At 41.3% G+C, this 13,102-nt stretch overlaps 1 protein-coding gene across 5 annotated transcripts in view; it reads left to right on the top strand.

Moving 5' to 3' along the window:
- The first annotated feature begins 2,610 nt into the window (after nt 1-2,610).
- Nucleotides 2,611-13,102, top strand: part of RIC8B (RIC8 guanine nucleotide exchange factor B) — a 120,992-nt gene continuing 110,500 nt past the window's right edge. For 4 of the 5 annotated variants that reach the window (XR_014297421.1, XM_082665653.1, XM_082665655.1 and 1 more), the window contains exons 1-2: nt 2,611-3,131; nt 10,651-10,698. Coding sequence is in view for 3 of the 5 variants with exons in the window: in XM_082665653.1 (XP_082521779.1) it covers nt 3,048-3,131; nt 10,651-10,698 (132 nt within the window). In the remaining 2 variants the exon portion in view is untranslated. Of the gene's footprint in view, nt 3,132-10,650; nt 10,699-11,318; nt 11,429-13,102 lie in introns of those variants that run through there. The other variant, XM_082665656.1, reaches the window with a different exon arrangement.

Genomic DNA, 13,102 nt, shown 5'->3' on the forward strand with positions numbered 1-13,102 from the left:
TTCATTGGCCCTGACCTATAAGTTCATAACATTTTATGCTATCAGAGCCCAGTGTTTCTAGCCCTTAACTATACCACTTACTAGCACACTTATTGCTTATGAGCAAGCTAATCAACACACTGAACTTCCCTTTTCTTTATAAAAAGGAAGATAGTGCCTGTCCTACTGACCTTGCATTTTTCAGCTATTACAAGGATTAAATCAGATGATCTACGTGGAGATATTTTGAGAACAGTAAAGCACTATTCATATATATGTACAGAATTATATTGCTACATCTCAGAGCAGTGACTTGTGAATAAATATTTGTTGCTTTGATTACCCAGGCTCTAAATCCTAATTCCTTGGCACCAAGCCATGCAAGAATCAACAGGAACTGGAGTTACCGCTGGACCAGAGACTCTAGTCACTGAAAGTATCACATAACTAAATATTCAGGGAGGTAAAGTGATGTAGTGACCCAGGATTTAGCTAGTCTAGGCTCTAGTCCCGGAGTCTGCTTTTAACTATTGATTTTGGACAAGTCATTTAATTTTTCTGGGACCAGAGTCTCGTCAGTGGTCAAAGGATGACTTGAATTAGAGTCAAAGATCCTTTTGATTTATAAAATCAGAATATTGGTGCTTAATTAAGATTTACTAAAGTACAATTTCCCAAGCCATTAATTCATGTGGTTTCACATTTTTTAAATCTCTTTTTGGAAGTACAGGGTTGGAGCCTAAAAACATAGCCTATTTCTGGTAAACAGGCATTTCAAACACATGTGTATAAGACCCTCTTTAAAAGAAACCTCTACTCAGATACTTTATGCTTGTTAGTATCCTGCGCAGGAGCCCTTGCTCCAAAAATAAATATATGGTTACCCAAAAAGCACGTAGTACAGTACTGGACAGAGAGTAAGCACCCGAATATTTTACGTTACAGCTCTCAGTGTGAGTCCCAGTTGGTGTAATCTAACTAATCTGAGCCTGATTTCCTATATGTAAATGGGAACAATACCTTCCTCAATGATCCACTGAGACGGTGTATATTAAAATGTTTCGTAAATGATTAAAAAAATAACTGGAAGATATTACTATTACCTAAGGAATACAGCTTACTATACCGTGACCTTTCCATGAACGTGCTTTGTAAAGAGATAGATTAAAATCTTTCTGACTTTATTATGGACACAGCACTTACCCCAATACCTGGCTCAACAAATATGCTCAATAAAGGTTTGCTGTGTGAAAAGTCTAATCCACAGAAAGACCAAAAGCTCCATGAGCTCAGATTGCATACTTGTTTTTATTTCTAAGTTCTCAGAGCCTAGCACAATGTCTGACACATAGAAAAAAAAACCCTCTAATTCCTCTTTAGCACAGCTCAAGAGGGAGAGGCAAGCAGGGCTGGCATGAAAGATGATTCTGGTAAAGGCTGCTGGGAATGGAAAACTGAAAGTTACTTGGAGAATTCATCCACTCTCTAGCAACTAGCTTGGGAGAGCAGAAAGAGCATAGATAGGTTCCAAGTTCAAATTCAGTTTCCAAATTCTGCAACCTCGGTAAATCAATCTATTAACCTCTCCAATACTCAGTTTCCTCATATTAAAATGAGAATAGTACCTCCCTCATAGGGTTAAGCACTAAAATGGAAGCTCCACAACAGCAGGGGCTTCATTTTGAGTCCACTGTAAACATACTGAACAGTTTTGAACGGTATTGAACAGTGCCTGGCACAGCATAGATGCTCAAATATTTGTTGACTTAATTTGTGAGAAATTGACTGAGATAACACAGGTAAAGTATTTAACAGAATGTCTGCATGTAGCGAACACTGAGCAAATGTGAGCCTCCATCATCATCACCATCACTATCATTACTAGTATATCCGTATTATCACATTTACCGGCGGTTGTAGAGCAGCTGCCTTTGGGGAAAGACGCTGATACAAATCTCGAATTCCCCATTTACTGGCTATGTGACTTAGGACAAATTACTTAATCTATTCGGGTTCCTACGGTTCCACAAAAATCTCAAGTGTCGTGAGAAATCACCTAACTCCGAGTCTGCAGTCCCGGCGGCACGCGATACAAGGCGGCTATTATTATTAAGGCAAAAAACCGCCGAGTCCCCTTTTTATCCGAGAACTGCCTGCAATTTCCCACATTATTGTAGCTGAATACATAGCATGACCGCAAACAAGGAAGGAAGGAAAGAATTTCAAAGAGACCGAAACCGCTGAACGAGAAAAGAGGGAATTAAACCGGTGCATGACAGTTCCCACCAAGGGGTGCCAGTCTCCGCGGCTGTCAACCAGTCCAACCAGCAAAGGCTCGAGCAGGACGGTCAGCTCCATAAGGAACAAAAAGGAGGCAGAGCCGACGCTTAGGCCCTCCCCCTAACGGTCTCTGGGCCGCTGGCCTCAGGCGGCCGCCGGACTCCAGTTTCCGGCCTTCGCAGGACCACACTTCCCAGCATGCCTTTGGAGGGAAGTCTTTCCCGCTGGATGACTACTAATCCCGACATGCCATTCGGCACTCCGGTAACTTAGATGGAAGAGTGGAATGACCCCATTGCACGCAGGGAATTGTAGTCCATTTAGCTGCTGGCTCTTAGAGGGGCGGGGAAGAACCGGGTCGCTCTCGTCAGCTGAGGAGAATGATTCATAGAAGAGGGTCAGGAGAGAACAGTTCTGTCTGTGAAAGCACATTTAAAAGGCTGGACTCTTCTCCGAGGGAGGGAGAGGCAGGAGAGCTAGCAGGGCCTCGGGCCTGACTGCCCCCTCAGGCCGTTCGCCAGGCCTCTACCGAGTCCTGGGCCTTGTCGGGGGTGGCCGCGGGGCGCCGCTTGCTGGGGGACCAGTGACGTCGCGGGGTGAAAGTTGAGGGGCGGTGACGTCGGGCCTGCCCGGGCGGAGGCTGGCGGGTTGGAGGCAGAGGGAGGGAGGGAAGGAGGGAAGGAAGGAAGCTGGGAAGAAGCGAGCGAGCGAGTGGGGGCGCGAGGCGTTTACCTGGAGGCAGCGGCTTGGGCGCGCAGAGCGGCCGCGGCTCCCCCGCACCTGCGGCCATGGATGAGGAGCGCGCCCTCTACATCGTCCGGGCCGGCGAGGCGGGGGCTATCGAGCGGGTCCTGAGGGATTACAGCGATAAGGTAAAGAGCCCTGGCCCCGGGCGTGCGGTATAGCACCCTCGGGCCGCCCCCCGGGCTTGCACATCGCATCCCTCCCAACCCCCCTCATTCCGGGGATGCGCATTGCTCTCCCCTGAAAACGTTTCCGGCTTGGGCATGCGTGTTTGTGCCCCCAGCCTTTTCCATCCGTGCATCCTGTATCCCCACCCCCTGCCCCCACCCTCGCGCCCACCCCTCTGATTCCGGCCCAGCAGTGTGTCCCACGGTCCTCTTCCCAAGCGTGCAAGTCACACCCCCGGAATCCGTGAGCGTGCGTCTGTGCCCCTCTCATGGATGCATAAATGCACGCGAGTCCTCCTCACCTGCATAGCTTAAAAATAACGTGTTTCTGTGTATAAACACGGGCCTTGACATGCATAAAACGTATCAGCCACGATGGCAGTTCCTTATATACGTACAGGACTGTACAGTTTTCAATGCGTGATGTCTCATATATATGGTCCAACTTGATTCTCAGAGAGTTTACAGGGTAGATAGCATCATCCTCCCCATTTTATAGATGAGAAAACCGAGGCACTAGGAACTGAAATCACGCCAAGGTCATGGACATACTATGTTGTAACTGGGGGCAGACTAACTCCTAATAATACCTGTTGTTTGTATCACATTAACAGCTTTCCCATCCATTATCTCCTTTAATCTTGACAGCAATCCTGTGAGGTTTTATCTGCATTTTGCAATTGAGATTCTAGATCGGTTAAGTAACTTGCCCAAGGTCATACTTCTGAGCTGGGATTCCAACCTAGGTATTATTCTTTCCACTTTACAACTCTGCATGAAAAAGGTATCTTGTATATCCCAGTCACTTCTCTGAATGTCTCTTCAAGCAAGACCCGTTAGCTCTCCATTACTTTACCTTCCAGGAGTTTTATATGCTCACTCTTGAAGGTAACATACCACACCTTTATTCTTCCATTTAGAAGACCACTTTATAGAAATAACTGACTTCTGTGAAAACACACCCAACACCATGTCACACCCTAGATATAACATCTTTCTTCCTTTCATTTGCCTCCATTCATAATTTCCCTTTCTGTGTTTCTGTGTTTGCTGTGTGCCCACCACTGCACTTCCATACACTTTGTATTGTTGAGCTGCCAGTATGCCATTTCTGCTCCATGTGGAGAAGATAAAAAAAATAAGGCACCTTCACTCCCATTTAATCTTCCCAACAATCCTATGAGGAAAGTGGTGGTATTCCCATTTCACAAACGATAAAATTTAGGATGATGTCACCTCAAGTCCACACAGTCATTGAGAGATGGGGCTGAGATTTGAATCTGGGTTTTCTGACTGCTCTTTTACAGTACCATGCTGCTTTCTTTGGGAGGATGCATGGATTCAGTTCTATTCATATCTTAGCTTCCTCACTTTCTGATACGCTTTACTGTTGCATATCTGCGTAATTTAGGAGAAATTAATTTAATGCACAGATGTACATATTGTGGAGATTACAGTCATCCCTTGGTATCTGCAGGGGATTGGTTCCAGGATCCTATACCTCCCCCATGGATACCAAAATCCATGGATGCTTAAGTCCCTTATATAAAATGGCATAATATTTGCATATAACCTACCCACATCCTCTCTTATAGTTTAAATCATCTCTAGATTACTAATAATACAATGTAAATGCTATGTAAATAGTTGTAAATACAATGCAAATGCTTTGTAGCTAGTTGCCAGTTAATTCAAGTTTTGCTTTTTGGAACTTTCTCCAATTTTTTCTCGAAATATTTTTGATCCATGGTTGGTTGAATTCACGGTTGTGAAACCTGCAGATATGGAGGCCCGACTGTATATTCATTCAACTTGATTTATAATTGCCTTCCAAAAAAGATTTGAGGCAGCTACAAACTGATTTTCAAAAGAAGGAAATACAACAGAAAACTTGGCCATTGTGTTGAATCAAGTAGTGTTTATTTAGCACTTATTATATCCCAGGTATCCAGCAATAAATAGGAACTTTCTTCTATGCAGAAGGGAGGAGGAAAAAACCTCGAACTGGATCTTATCTCCTCCTTCAATATTTTCTCCTTCCCTTCATGGCTAAACTAATTAGAAGTCCAGATTTGCTTCCTCCAGTTTATCTCTTCCTCTCCTTGATCTCCCTCCAGGTTGGTTTCCATTTACCATTCCTGGCCAAGTGCTGTCAGAGCTTAAGTTCTGGACATCCCCAGCTCTCCTTTCACATTGGGAATGGCTTTAAAGTTGTAATGCCCAGTGTGTATCATCTGGGGTGGTATTTTGGGGACCACTCTTGAGAATGCTGTGTCTTGACGTGGACCGGCGGAGCCAGCTCCTTCAGAGAAGAGCTCTCATGTTTAATGCTGATTATAGTAGGTCCAGAGTACAAAGAAAATAGCTGAGTTTTATGTTGGCAGTGGGGCTTTGCCCCTCAAGGCAGGAGACACTAGAGGCAGATGAAGAAGAAGGGGAAGCATGATTGCAGTGGTCTGGCAGTAAGAATGGGGAGGTGGAATTAAATTGCCCTGCTCTATGGGAAATGGAGTCTGAAACCCTGAAAAAGCACCTGGTTATTACCATGTGCCTCATTTTCCTTATCTGGAAGCATGGATTTGGGAAATGTTTAGAGTGAAGTGATTATGGGGCATTGAGGAGTCTAACCAAGAAGGGAAATGAATGATGTAGAGAGAGAATGATTGGTTCGTCGTTCTCAAAAGAAGGCAGCAAGTATAATGGAAAGAAGGTGGAATTTGGAGTCAGATAAATCTTGGTTCAGATCTGCCATTTATTAGTGTCATGACTATGGACAAGTTATTTTAAGGCTGAGTCCCAGTTTCCTTATCTGTAACATAGGGTTCTATCACCTAAGTTATTATGAGACCTGAATTAAGTGAAGTATAATGCTGAACGCTGTGCATAATGCATGTAGGAGGCATTCACTAATGGTCAAGGTGCTCAAGAGGTCCTGCGGCAAGAGCACGGGTTCTGGAGCCAGACTGCCTGAACTCTGATCCCCGGCTTACCATCCGCGTGGCATAGAGCAAGGTACTTAACTTTGCTGTGTCTCAGTTTCCCCATCTGCCAAACAGAGATAATAATAGTACCCACATCATAGGTTTGTTGTCAGGATTAAATCACTTATATGTGTAAATCATTTAGAACAGTGCCTGGCACTGAAGAAAAACCCATAACTGTTAGTTTTGAACAAAAAAAGTCAGGAATTAAGCATGTGGCATGGAGTTGACATAGCCTGATAAAAAAAAAAAATAGAGAATATACTCCATTCTTTCTTTCCTTGACCCGTGCACTTTTTAATGGTTAGCAAAATACTTGTACCGTGTTTAAAGTAACATTTACCCGTCTGGCTCCAGGTAACATCTAATTTCTACTGTGTTAAGGAGATTCTAATTTTCAAGATTTCTTCCTTCATTTACTGACCCTTCTTTTCTTGGGGAGAAGGAAGATCTATCTATCCTAGAAAAAAATGAAACTTGTCTGTTTCTCAAGGGCATAATGCAAGTTGACTCAGCATAGGAAAGTATTTTTTAAAAATAGGAAGAGTGGTTGTCCTTTTTCACTTTCAATTCATCTAACAGCATTTATTGAGTGCCTGCTATGTACTATGTATTATCCTACGTGCTTTCACATGTCATCACATATTAAAACTTATGAGGGTGACTGAAGTATTCTCCCTTTTTTTCAGGACTAGGAAATTGAGGTTCAGAAAGACAAAGTAACTGTCTACAGGCCTTAGGGCACATAGCTAGAAGTGGCAGACCTAGTCTTCGATTCAATATCCAGGGCTCTTTTTGCAAGGCCCTGTTGGCTTTCCACTGTCTATTCTGTGTTATTGAGCACAGAAGAGAAAGGGTTTTCAGGACTATTTCCTTTGGCTACTGTTGGGTCCCAGTCACCCCACTCCAGTAATAGAATGAGCTATTAATGTGGGAAGTACATATTGCTCTAGTCTAGGCTGTCCAAGCTTCTTCTCCTCTCCTAGGACTTGTTCTGCTAACAGATTTAGTAGAGAGATTGGTTGGCATCATTATGATTATCAACAACAAACAGTGATCGAGAGCCTTGAGGGTGCATAGTAGTATCTTAGTTCCTTGAATCCAGGGTATTTAGACAAGAAGGAACCTCAAAGATAATTGGGTCCAACACTCTCAATTAATAGGAGAAGAAACTGAGGCCTAGCATCATCATCAATGTTGATAACCAGAGAGGTGGCTTGGTGGCCATAGAGGCCACCTAGACATATGATTACCCCTTAGCAAGCTCCAGTAGGATTCCATTATGGAAGTGTGGCAAGTTTATGGCCAAATGAAAGGTAAAAGTTATTTAAGATACAGACAGACATGTAGGTCTCTGAGAGTAGTCCTCATAAGAGAGGAAAACAACACTGATAGCAGTGAGGTCTTTATTTATGTGCTAGAAGAACCTGATTGATAGGGACCTAATATTGGGACAGTTCTAGAAGTACAGCCTCCACATTTGAATAGGATATATAAATATCCTGGACTATGTAAGAGGACTTTTTGTTTTACACTTTGAGGTTGCTTCTGAATGGATTGGCATATTCTAAATTCAATTTGTACTGCCTCACAATACCAGTATATTTGCTAATTAAATTAAGCCCTCATGTTAGTTAGGGCTTTTGAAAGCTTGCTTTCCTTCCTTCATTTCTTTTTTTTTTTTAATGTTGCGGTTTTGTAACAGGATCAGCCTTGCATTTAAAAAGAAAAATAAAAATTAGTCCTTGATACTATTCTAAATTATCACCTTGAGAGATATAATTTTATGTAGAAACCTTTTAAAAGATATTTTTATAACTTAACAAGGGGCTTTCCAAAAGACGATTTCTTTTTCTGTTCCCTTACCATAAATGCAAAAAAAAAAAAAAAGTTTAGGAAAACTATTACATTGGCAACTAGGTACATTTATTCCAGATAATGTGTGGAATTAATATTTCACATATAATGGCAAAAATTAAGTTTCTTGTTTCTAAGTGCAATTATGTGTTTTCATTTGTAGTGAACCTTTACTAAGCTTCAGTTTATAACCATACAATCTAATAATTCTTGATCTTTTATTCAATGTTAGTTTTTACTAAACCTTGGGTCTGTAGATTCCTAAGTTATAGTCTTTGTTGTTTCTTCCTTCCTTTTCTTCTTTTCTTTCTTTCCTTGCTCATTCATTAGTCTATTTACCTTTTATATAAAATTTTTCTTTTAATTATAAAAATAATATACCAACAATGAGTTTTGTCAAAGGAATCACCAGCAATTCCACCAACCCTATATAGTTGTTTTTATTTTTGCATTTAACACTCAAGCCTTTGTTTGAAATCATCCATACATTTATGTAGGTACTGTCATCATAGACATACAGTTTGATGTTTTACTATTTTTCCACTTAACTGCCATCATAAATAATTTTTCATGTTGTTATAGAACTTTTTAACCTTTTTTTTTTTTTTTTTTGCGGTATGTGGGCCTCTCACTGTTGTGGCTTCTCCCGTTGCGGAGCACAGGCTCCGCACACGCAGGCTCAGCAGCCATGACTCACGGGCCCAGCCGCTCCGCGGCATGTGGGATCTTCCCAGACCAGGGCACGAACCCGTGTCCCCTGCATTGGCAGGCGGACTCTCAACCACTGCGCCACCAGGGAAGCCCTAGCCATATTTTTAAAAAAATGGCAGTATAATACTCTCTCAGATGAATGCACAGTGATTTATTTCATCAGTCTCCTGTTGTTGGATATTCAGGTTGTCTCTTTTTTTTCTTCCATAATACTCGATAGCACTGCAGTAAATATGATTACATATATAATTTTTCTCTCCCCTGGATGATCTCATTAGGATAAATTTCTAGCAGTAAAAGTTCTGGGTTAAAGGCTGTGAATATTTTTATGGTTTCTATTAGGTGCTGCCAAATCACTTTCATTTTTGAAGTTGGTGTCAATTTGTACTGCCTCCAGCAATATCACTCCTGGATTATTGATGCCCATTTCTCAGAGGGCTTTATGTCCTCAGTCTTGCTCTTCTTTGATCTGGCCTGTAAACTACCACCCAAAATATTCTTCCAGAATGAGTTCACACCTCCTTCAGAGTCTTCCCCTGGTTGCCTGTCACCTATATGCCAATTCAGGTATAAATTTTTAAATCCAAGGCCTTACCACCTGACATCCATTTTAATTGTTTTGCAAACGGTATGTGAGGCAACTTCTCTTAGGTTTCCTCAAATGGCCCTTCTCCATTACCTCTAAGTCTTCCCTCTGACCATTTCTTACTTTCAGAACTGGTTCTCTGTCAACATTTCTCCATCTCATTTAATTTCAAAAATTGCTTCTTCTGCGAAGCTGTCAATGCAGAGCCACCTGTAATGATGATATCTTTAGTACTTACCGTGTTTAACTCCTGGTGGGTTGCCATGTTGCCAATGAGAAATACAAAGGAAAGGCAGAGAGATGTTCAGTAAAGATTTTTTTTAAATGAAAACTTAGGATCCGTAAGAGCACTTGGTTCTCTTGAATAAAACTTGAGAAGAGATTGAGGAACTTTATGCTCTATTTTTTGGGTACCATCACTCTCTGGCAGTGGACAGCTCAACTTACTCCATTCTCTATTTCAGCTACAGAGTGGAAAATATAGTGTTGCCAGTCATTTTAGGAGAGTCATGACATTCTTTTCTTTCAAATATTTTTCCTCAATATCATTGGCATCATCATTATTATCATCCTAATAGTTACTGAGTGTTTACTATCTTCCAGGCACTGAGATGGTACATTATATGTCGTAGCTGTTTTAACCCTCATGGCAGCTTTGTGAACTAGGTACCCCCTCTTTTCACATGGGAAATACAGTTATAATTTGTTACTTGCTTAACTAATAAGTGGTGGAGCCATGATTTAAACCCTCATTCTTACAGAATTACTTTTATGAAATGCCAGTCTATCAATTTCTTCCCTATCTACAATTCTCTGGTGATTTCTTATTGCATATGATAAAGAAAGTACAAACTCCTCAGCAACATTGGAAGATCCTTCCAAATCTCTGTCCAGTCTACTTTCCCATTCTCATCTTTCTCCACTCCTCTCATCCGCTAACATGTGTCCTGTGTTTCTCTCTGACAGAGCTGCTTATTTTACAAATACATCATACCACTTCACAGATGAGCCTTTGTTTCCATCCCTAGAATGCTTTCCATTTGCCTGGCAAACTCCTATTCATCCCTCAAGGTCCAGCTCAAATGTTCTGTACTATATGCAAAGAATTCCAGATTTCCCTTGGTAGTTAGTGGCTCAGTACTATGTCTCTTCTGTATATATTTTTGCTTTAGTCTTTTGTACTGCTTTACAATTATTTGCTTACATGCCTCTCTTACTTTAATAAGAACTTTGAGACATGATATGGGAAGACAACTTTTTTATAGACATTAGGTATTTTTAAACATAGCAAAATCAAAAATCTGTGTATTTAAAATGACACTGTTTCCCTTTTTTCCCTCTTCAGCATAGGGCTACTTTCAAATTTGAATCAACAGATGAAGATAAAAGAAAGGTAAGCCTTGGTGTTACTGTGTGTGTGTGTGTGTGTGTGTGTGTGTGTGTGTGTGTCTGTATGTGTATGTATTTCATTCATGGACTTGATAAACAGTGGACTTGATTTCATCTGATAGTTTACTTTTCAGTTCCCCTTCAGTTTGGTTTTTAGAAACTCTGAGAATAAAGACAAGTGCCAGGTTTAGTATGGATTACACATAACACCCTCCTGCTCCATCCCCATAGGACCATTACATTTGCATAAATCAGGGGAATGGGAAGGGTTCAGAGGGGACTCTCATCCATATCTTCTCATCTCCAGCGATTAACTTTGTTTGGTGGCAGGACTGCAGGCTGCCAAAAATGCATTGCTAATATTGTAATATTGGGTTTATAGTAAAGCTTGGCTTTGGGTTAAGTTTTGGAAAAACAGCTATTCATGCAGCTGCCCCTCAACCACATACTGTTCCCTGCACTGGCAGTTATTTATGTTGTCAGCAGTTGTCTTGGTCACTGACTTCATGGGCAAAGAGGAAAATGGGGTCAAGAGGCTTAGGAATAGAGGAGTTATTATGAGAGGGTGCATCAGAGATAGAGCTATGAAATGTCATGTTGGCCTGTTGGGGTCGCCTGTGGTTGCTTTACTTAGTTGATTAGAGCATGATGCTCAAGGAGAAGCTCACCAGTTCTGCCTGTCTGTTTGCTGGGCCCTATACTGCTATCCCTGGCCTCACAAATGCTAAGACCAGGTAAGAGCATGACTGAATCTGTGTAAACGTATTGTTGCTGCTAGAGAAATAGCTTGAATCCGGTGCTTTGCTGGTAGTGGTTTGATCATACCTTGAAATCATCCCTCTATTCACCTCCACCCCCATATTTACTGTCTACATCCTGCTCACTTTGCTTCTTAAGATTTCTCAGTACATTCTCTCCTTAACCCCGGCTCTAGTTCAGTCCTTCATCTGGATTACTGTACCAGTTTCCTAACTATCCCTGCTTTTTCCAGTTATATGCCCTTTCAGTCTATTGTCCATAATTCTGTAACAACAATCTGACTGTGTGAAGCCCAGCCTTAAAACCCTTGAGTAACTTTCTTTGTCTATAGGATAAAGTTCAAGCTTCTTAACATGACCTAGATGCTCAGTGATCTGAAGTTTGCCTACTTTTTGCAGCCTATTGGTTGATTCTCTCCCTTGTAATTTATGCTCTAGCAATATGAAATATTTCCAGTTACATACACATACACATCCCTTCTGTTTCCTACTTCCTACCTTTGCATATACTGGCGGTATGTACCAAAATTACAGATGTGTTTTGCCCTTTGACCAGGCAGTGTCACTTTTAGATCTATTCTGTGGACAGATTGAAATAAAGTAAACAAAGTTATTCACTGAAGCATTGTACATAGTAGCAGACGATTGGAAACAATAAAGCCTCCAGCAATTAGGGAATATTTGCAGAAACTTGTATACATTTGCATAATGGAATATTGTGCTGTGGTAAAGAGGGAGGAAGAGGGAGAAGGAGAAAGACTGTTATGTGCTAGTGGGAGAGATAGTTACATGAAAAGAAAAAAGAAACAGGGTGTTAAAAAGAACATGTTTTTAATATACTCATGATAGGTATTCAGGCTAGGAAGGCAGCTGCTATTTGGTTTAGTTGGGAGGATCCGTACTATATAGATTCTGTGGTGCCTTGTAAATCTGACACTAGAATCTTTGGTAGTGCTTTTACTGGTCAAAATAAGTGCATGAAGACAGAGATCCCCCCCACGCCATATGACTTTCAGTTAAGGGGAAAAAAATTTCCCACACAGTTATTAATAAAACATGTTTGTTTCCTGTAGGATAGTAGCAAAACCTAACATTTTCCAAGTATTTTACTGCCTTTTAAATCTTTGGTGACAGTAACTACTGTACTAGTGTTACTTTCAGTATTACGTGTAGATTGCTGCTTCCTGGGAGGTCTGATATAAACAAATGTCATTAGGGACCTAGCTAGGTAATCTTCATTAATGGAAAAACATTGGCAAACAAAACTATTTCAGTCTCCAAGGGTTAAAACCATTAGAGACTCTTCATGCCTAAGTCCCTAAAAAGACTTTGAAATCAAAATTATTGGACTTCTCTAGAGGCTCTACATCCTAACAGCCTTTTAAGTTCTCAGTGTAGAGAGGCATGGAATAGTAGGCATGTCTCCAACATTAAACCCAATCTTAAAATAAGAGGAACTCAAATTACCATCCAGTTTGTTTTGCTGCCCTAGTTCTCTTTTTCTCTTTCCTAAACATGTCTCTGGAGCCTTCTACCAGCAGCTCCTCGGTAACAGCAGCGCCCCTTTCAATAAACTACAGGTGCTGTTGCTCTGAAAAACACACCTCTCTTATGTAAAACCTTGTGGCAACCTATAAGTAAATGTAAGGA

Source organism: Grampus griseus (genome assembly GCF_964374135.1).
Source record: "Grampus griseus genome assembly, chromosome: 11".
Classification (NCBI taxonomy): Eukaryota; Metazoa; Chordata; class Mammalia; order Artiodactyla; family Delphinidae; genus Grampus; species Grampus griseus.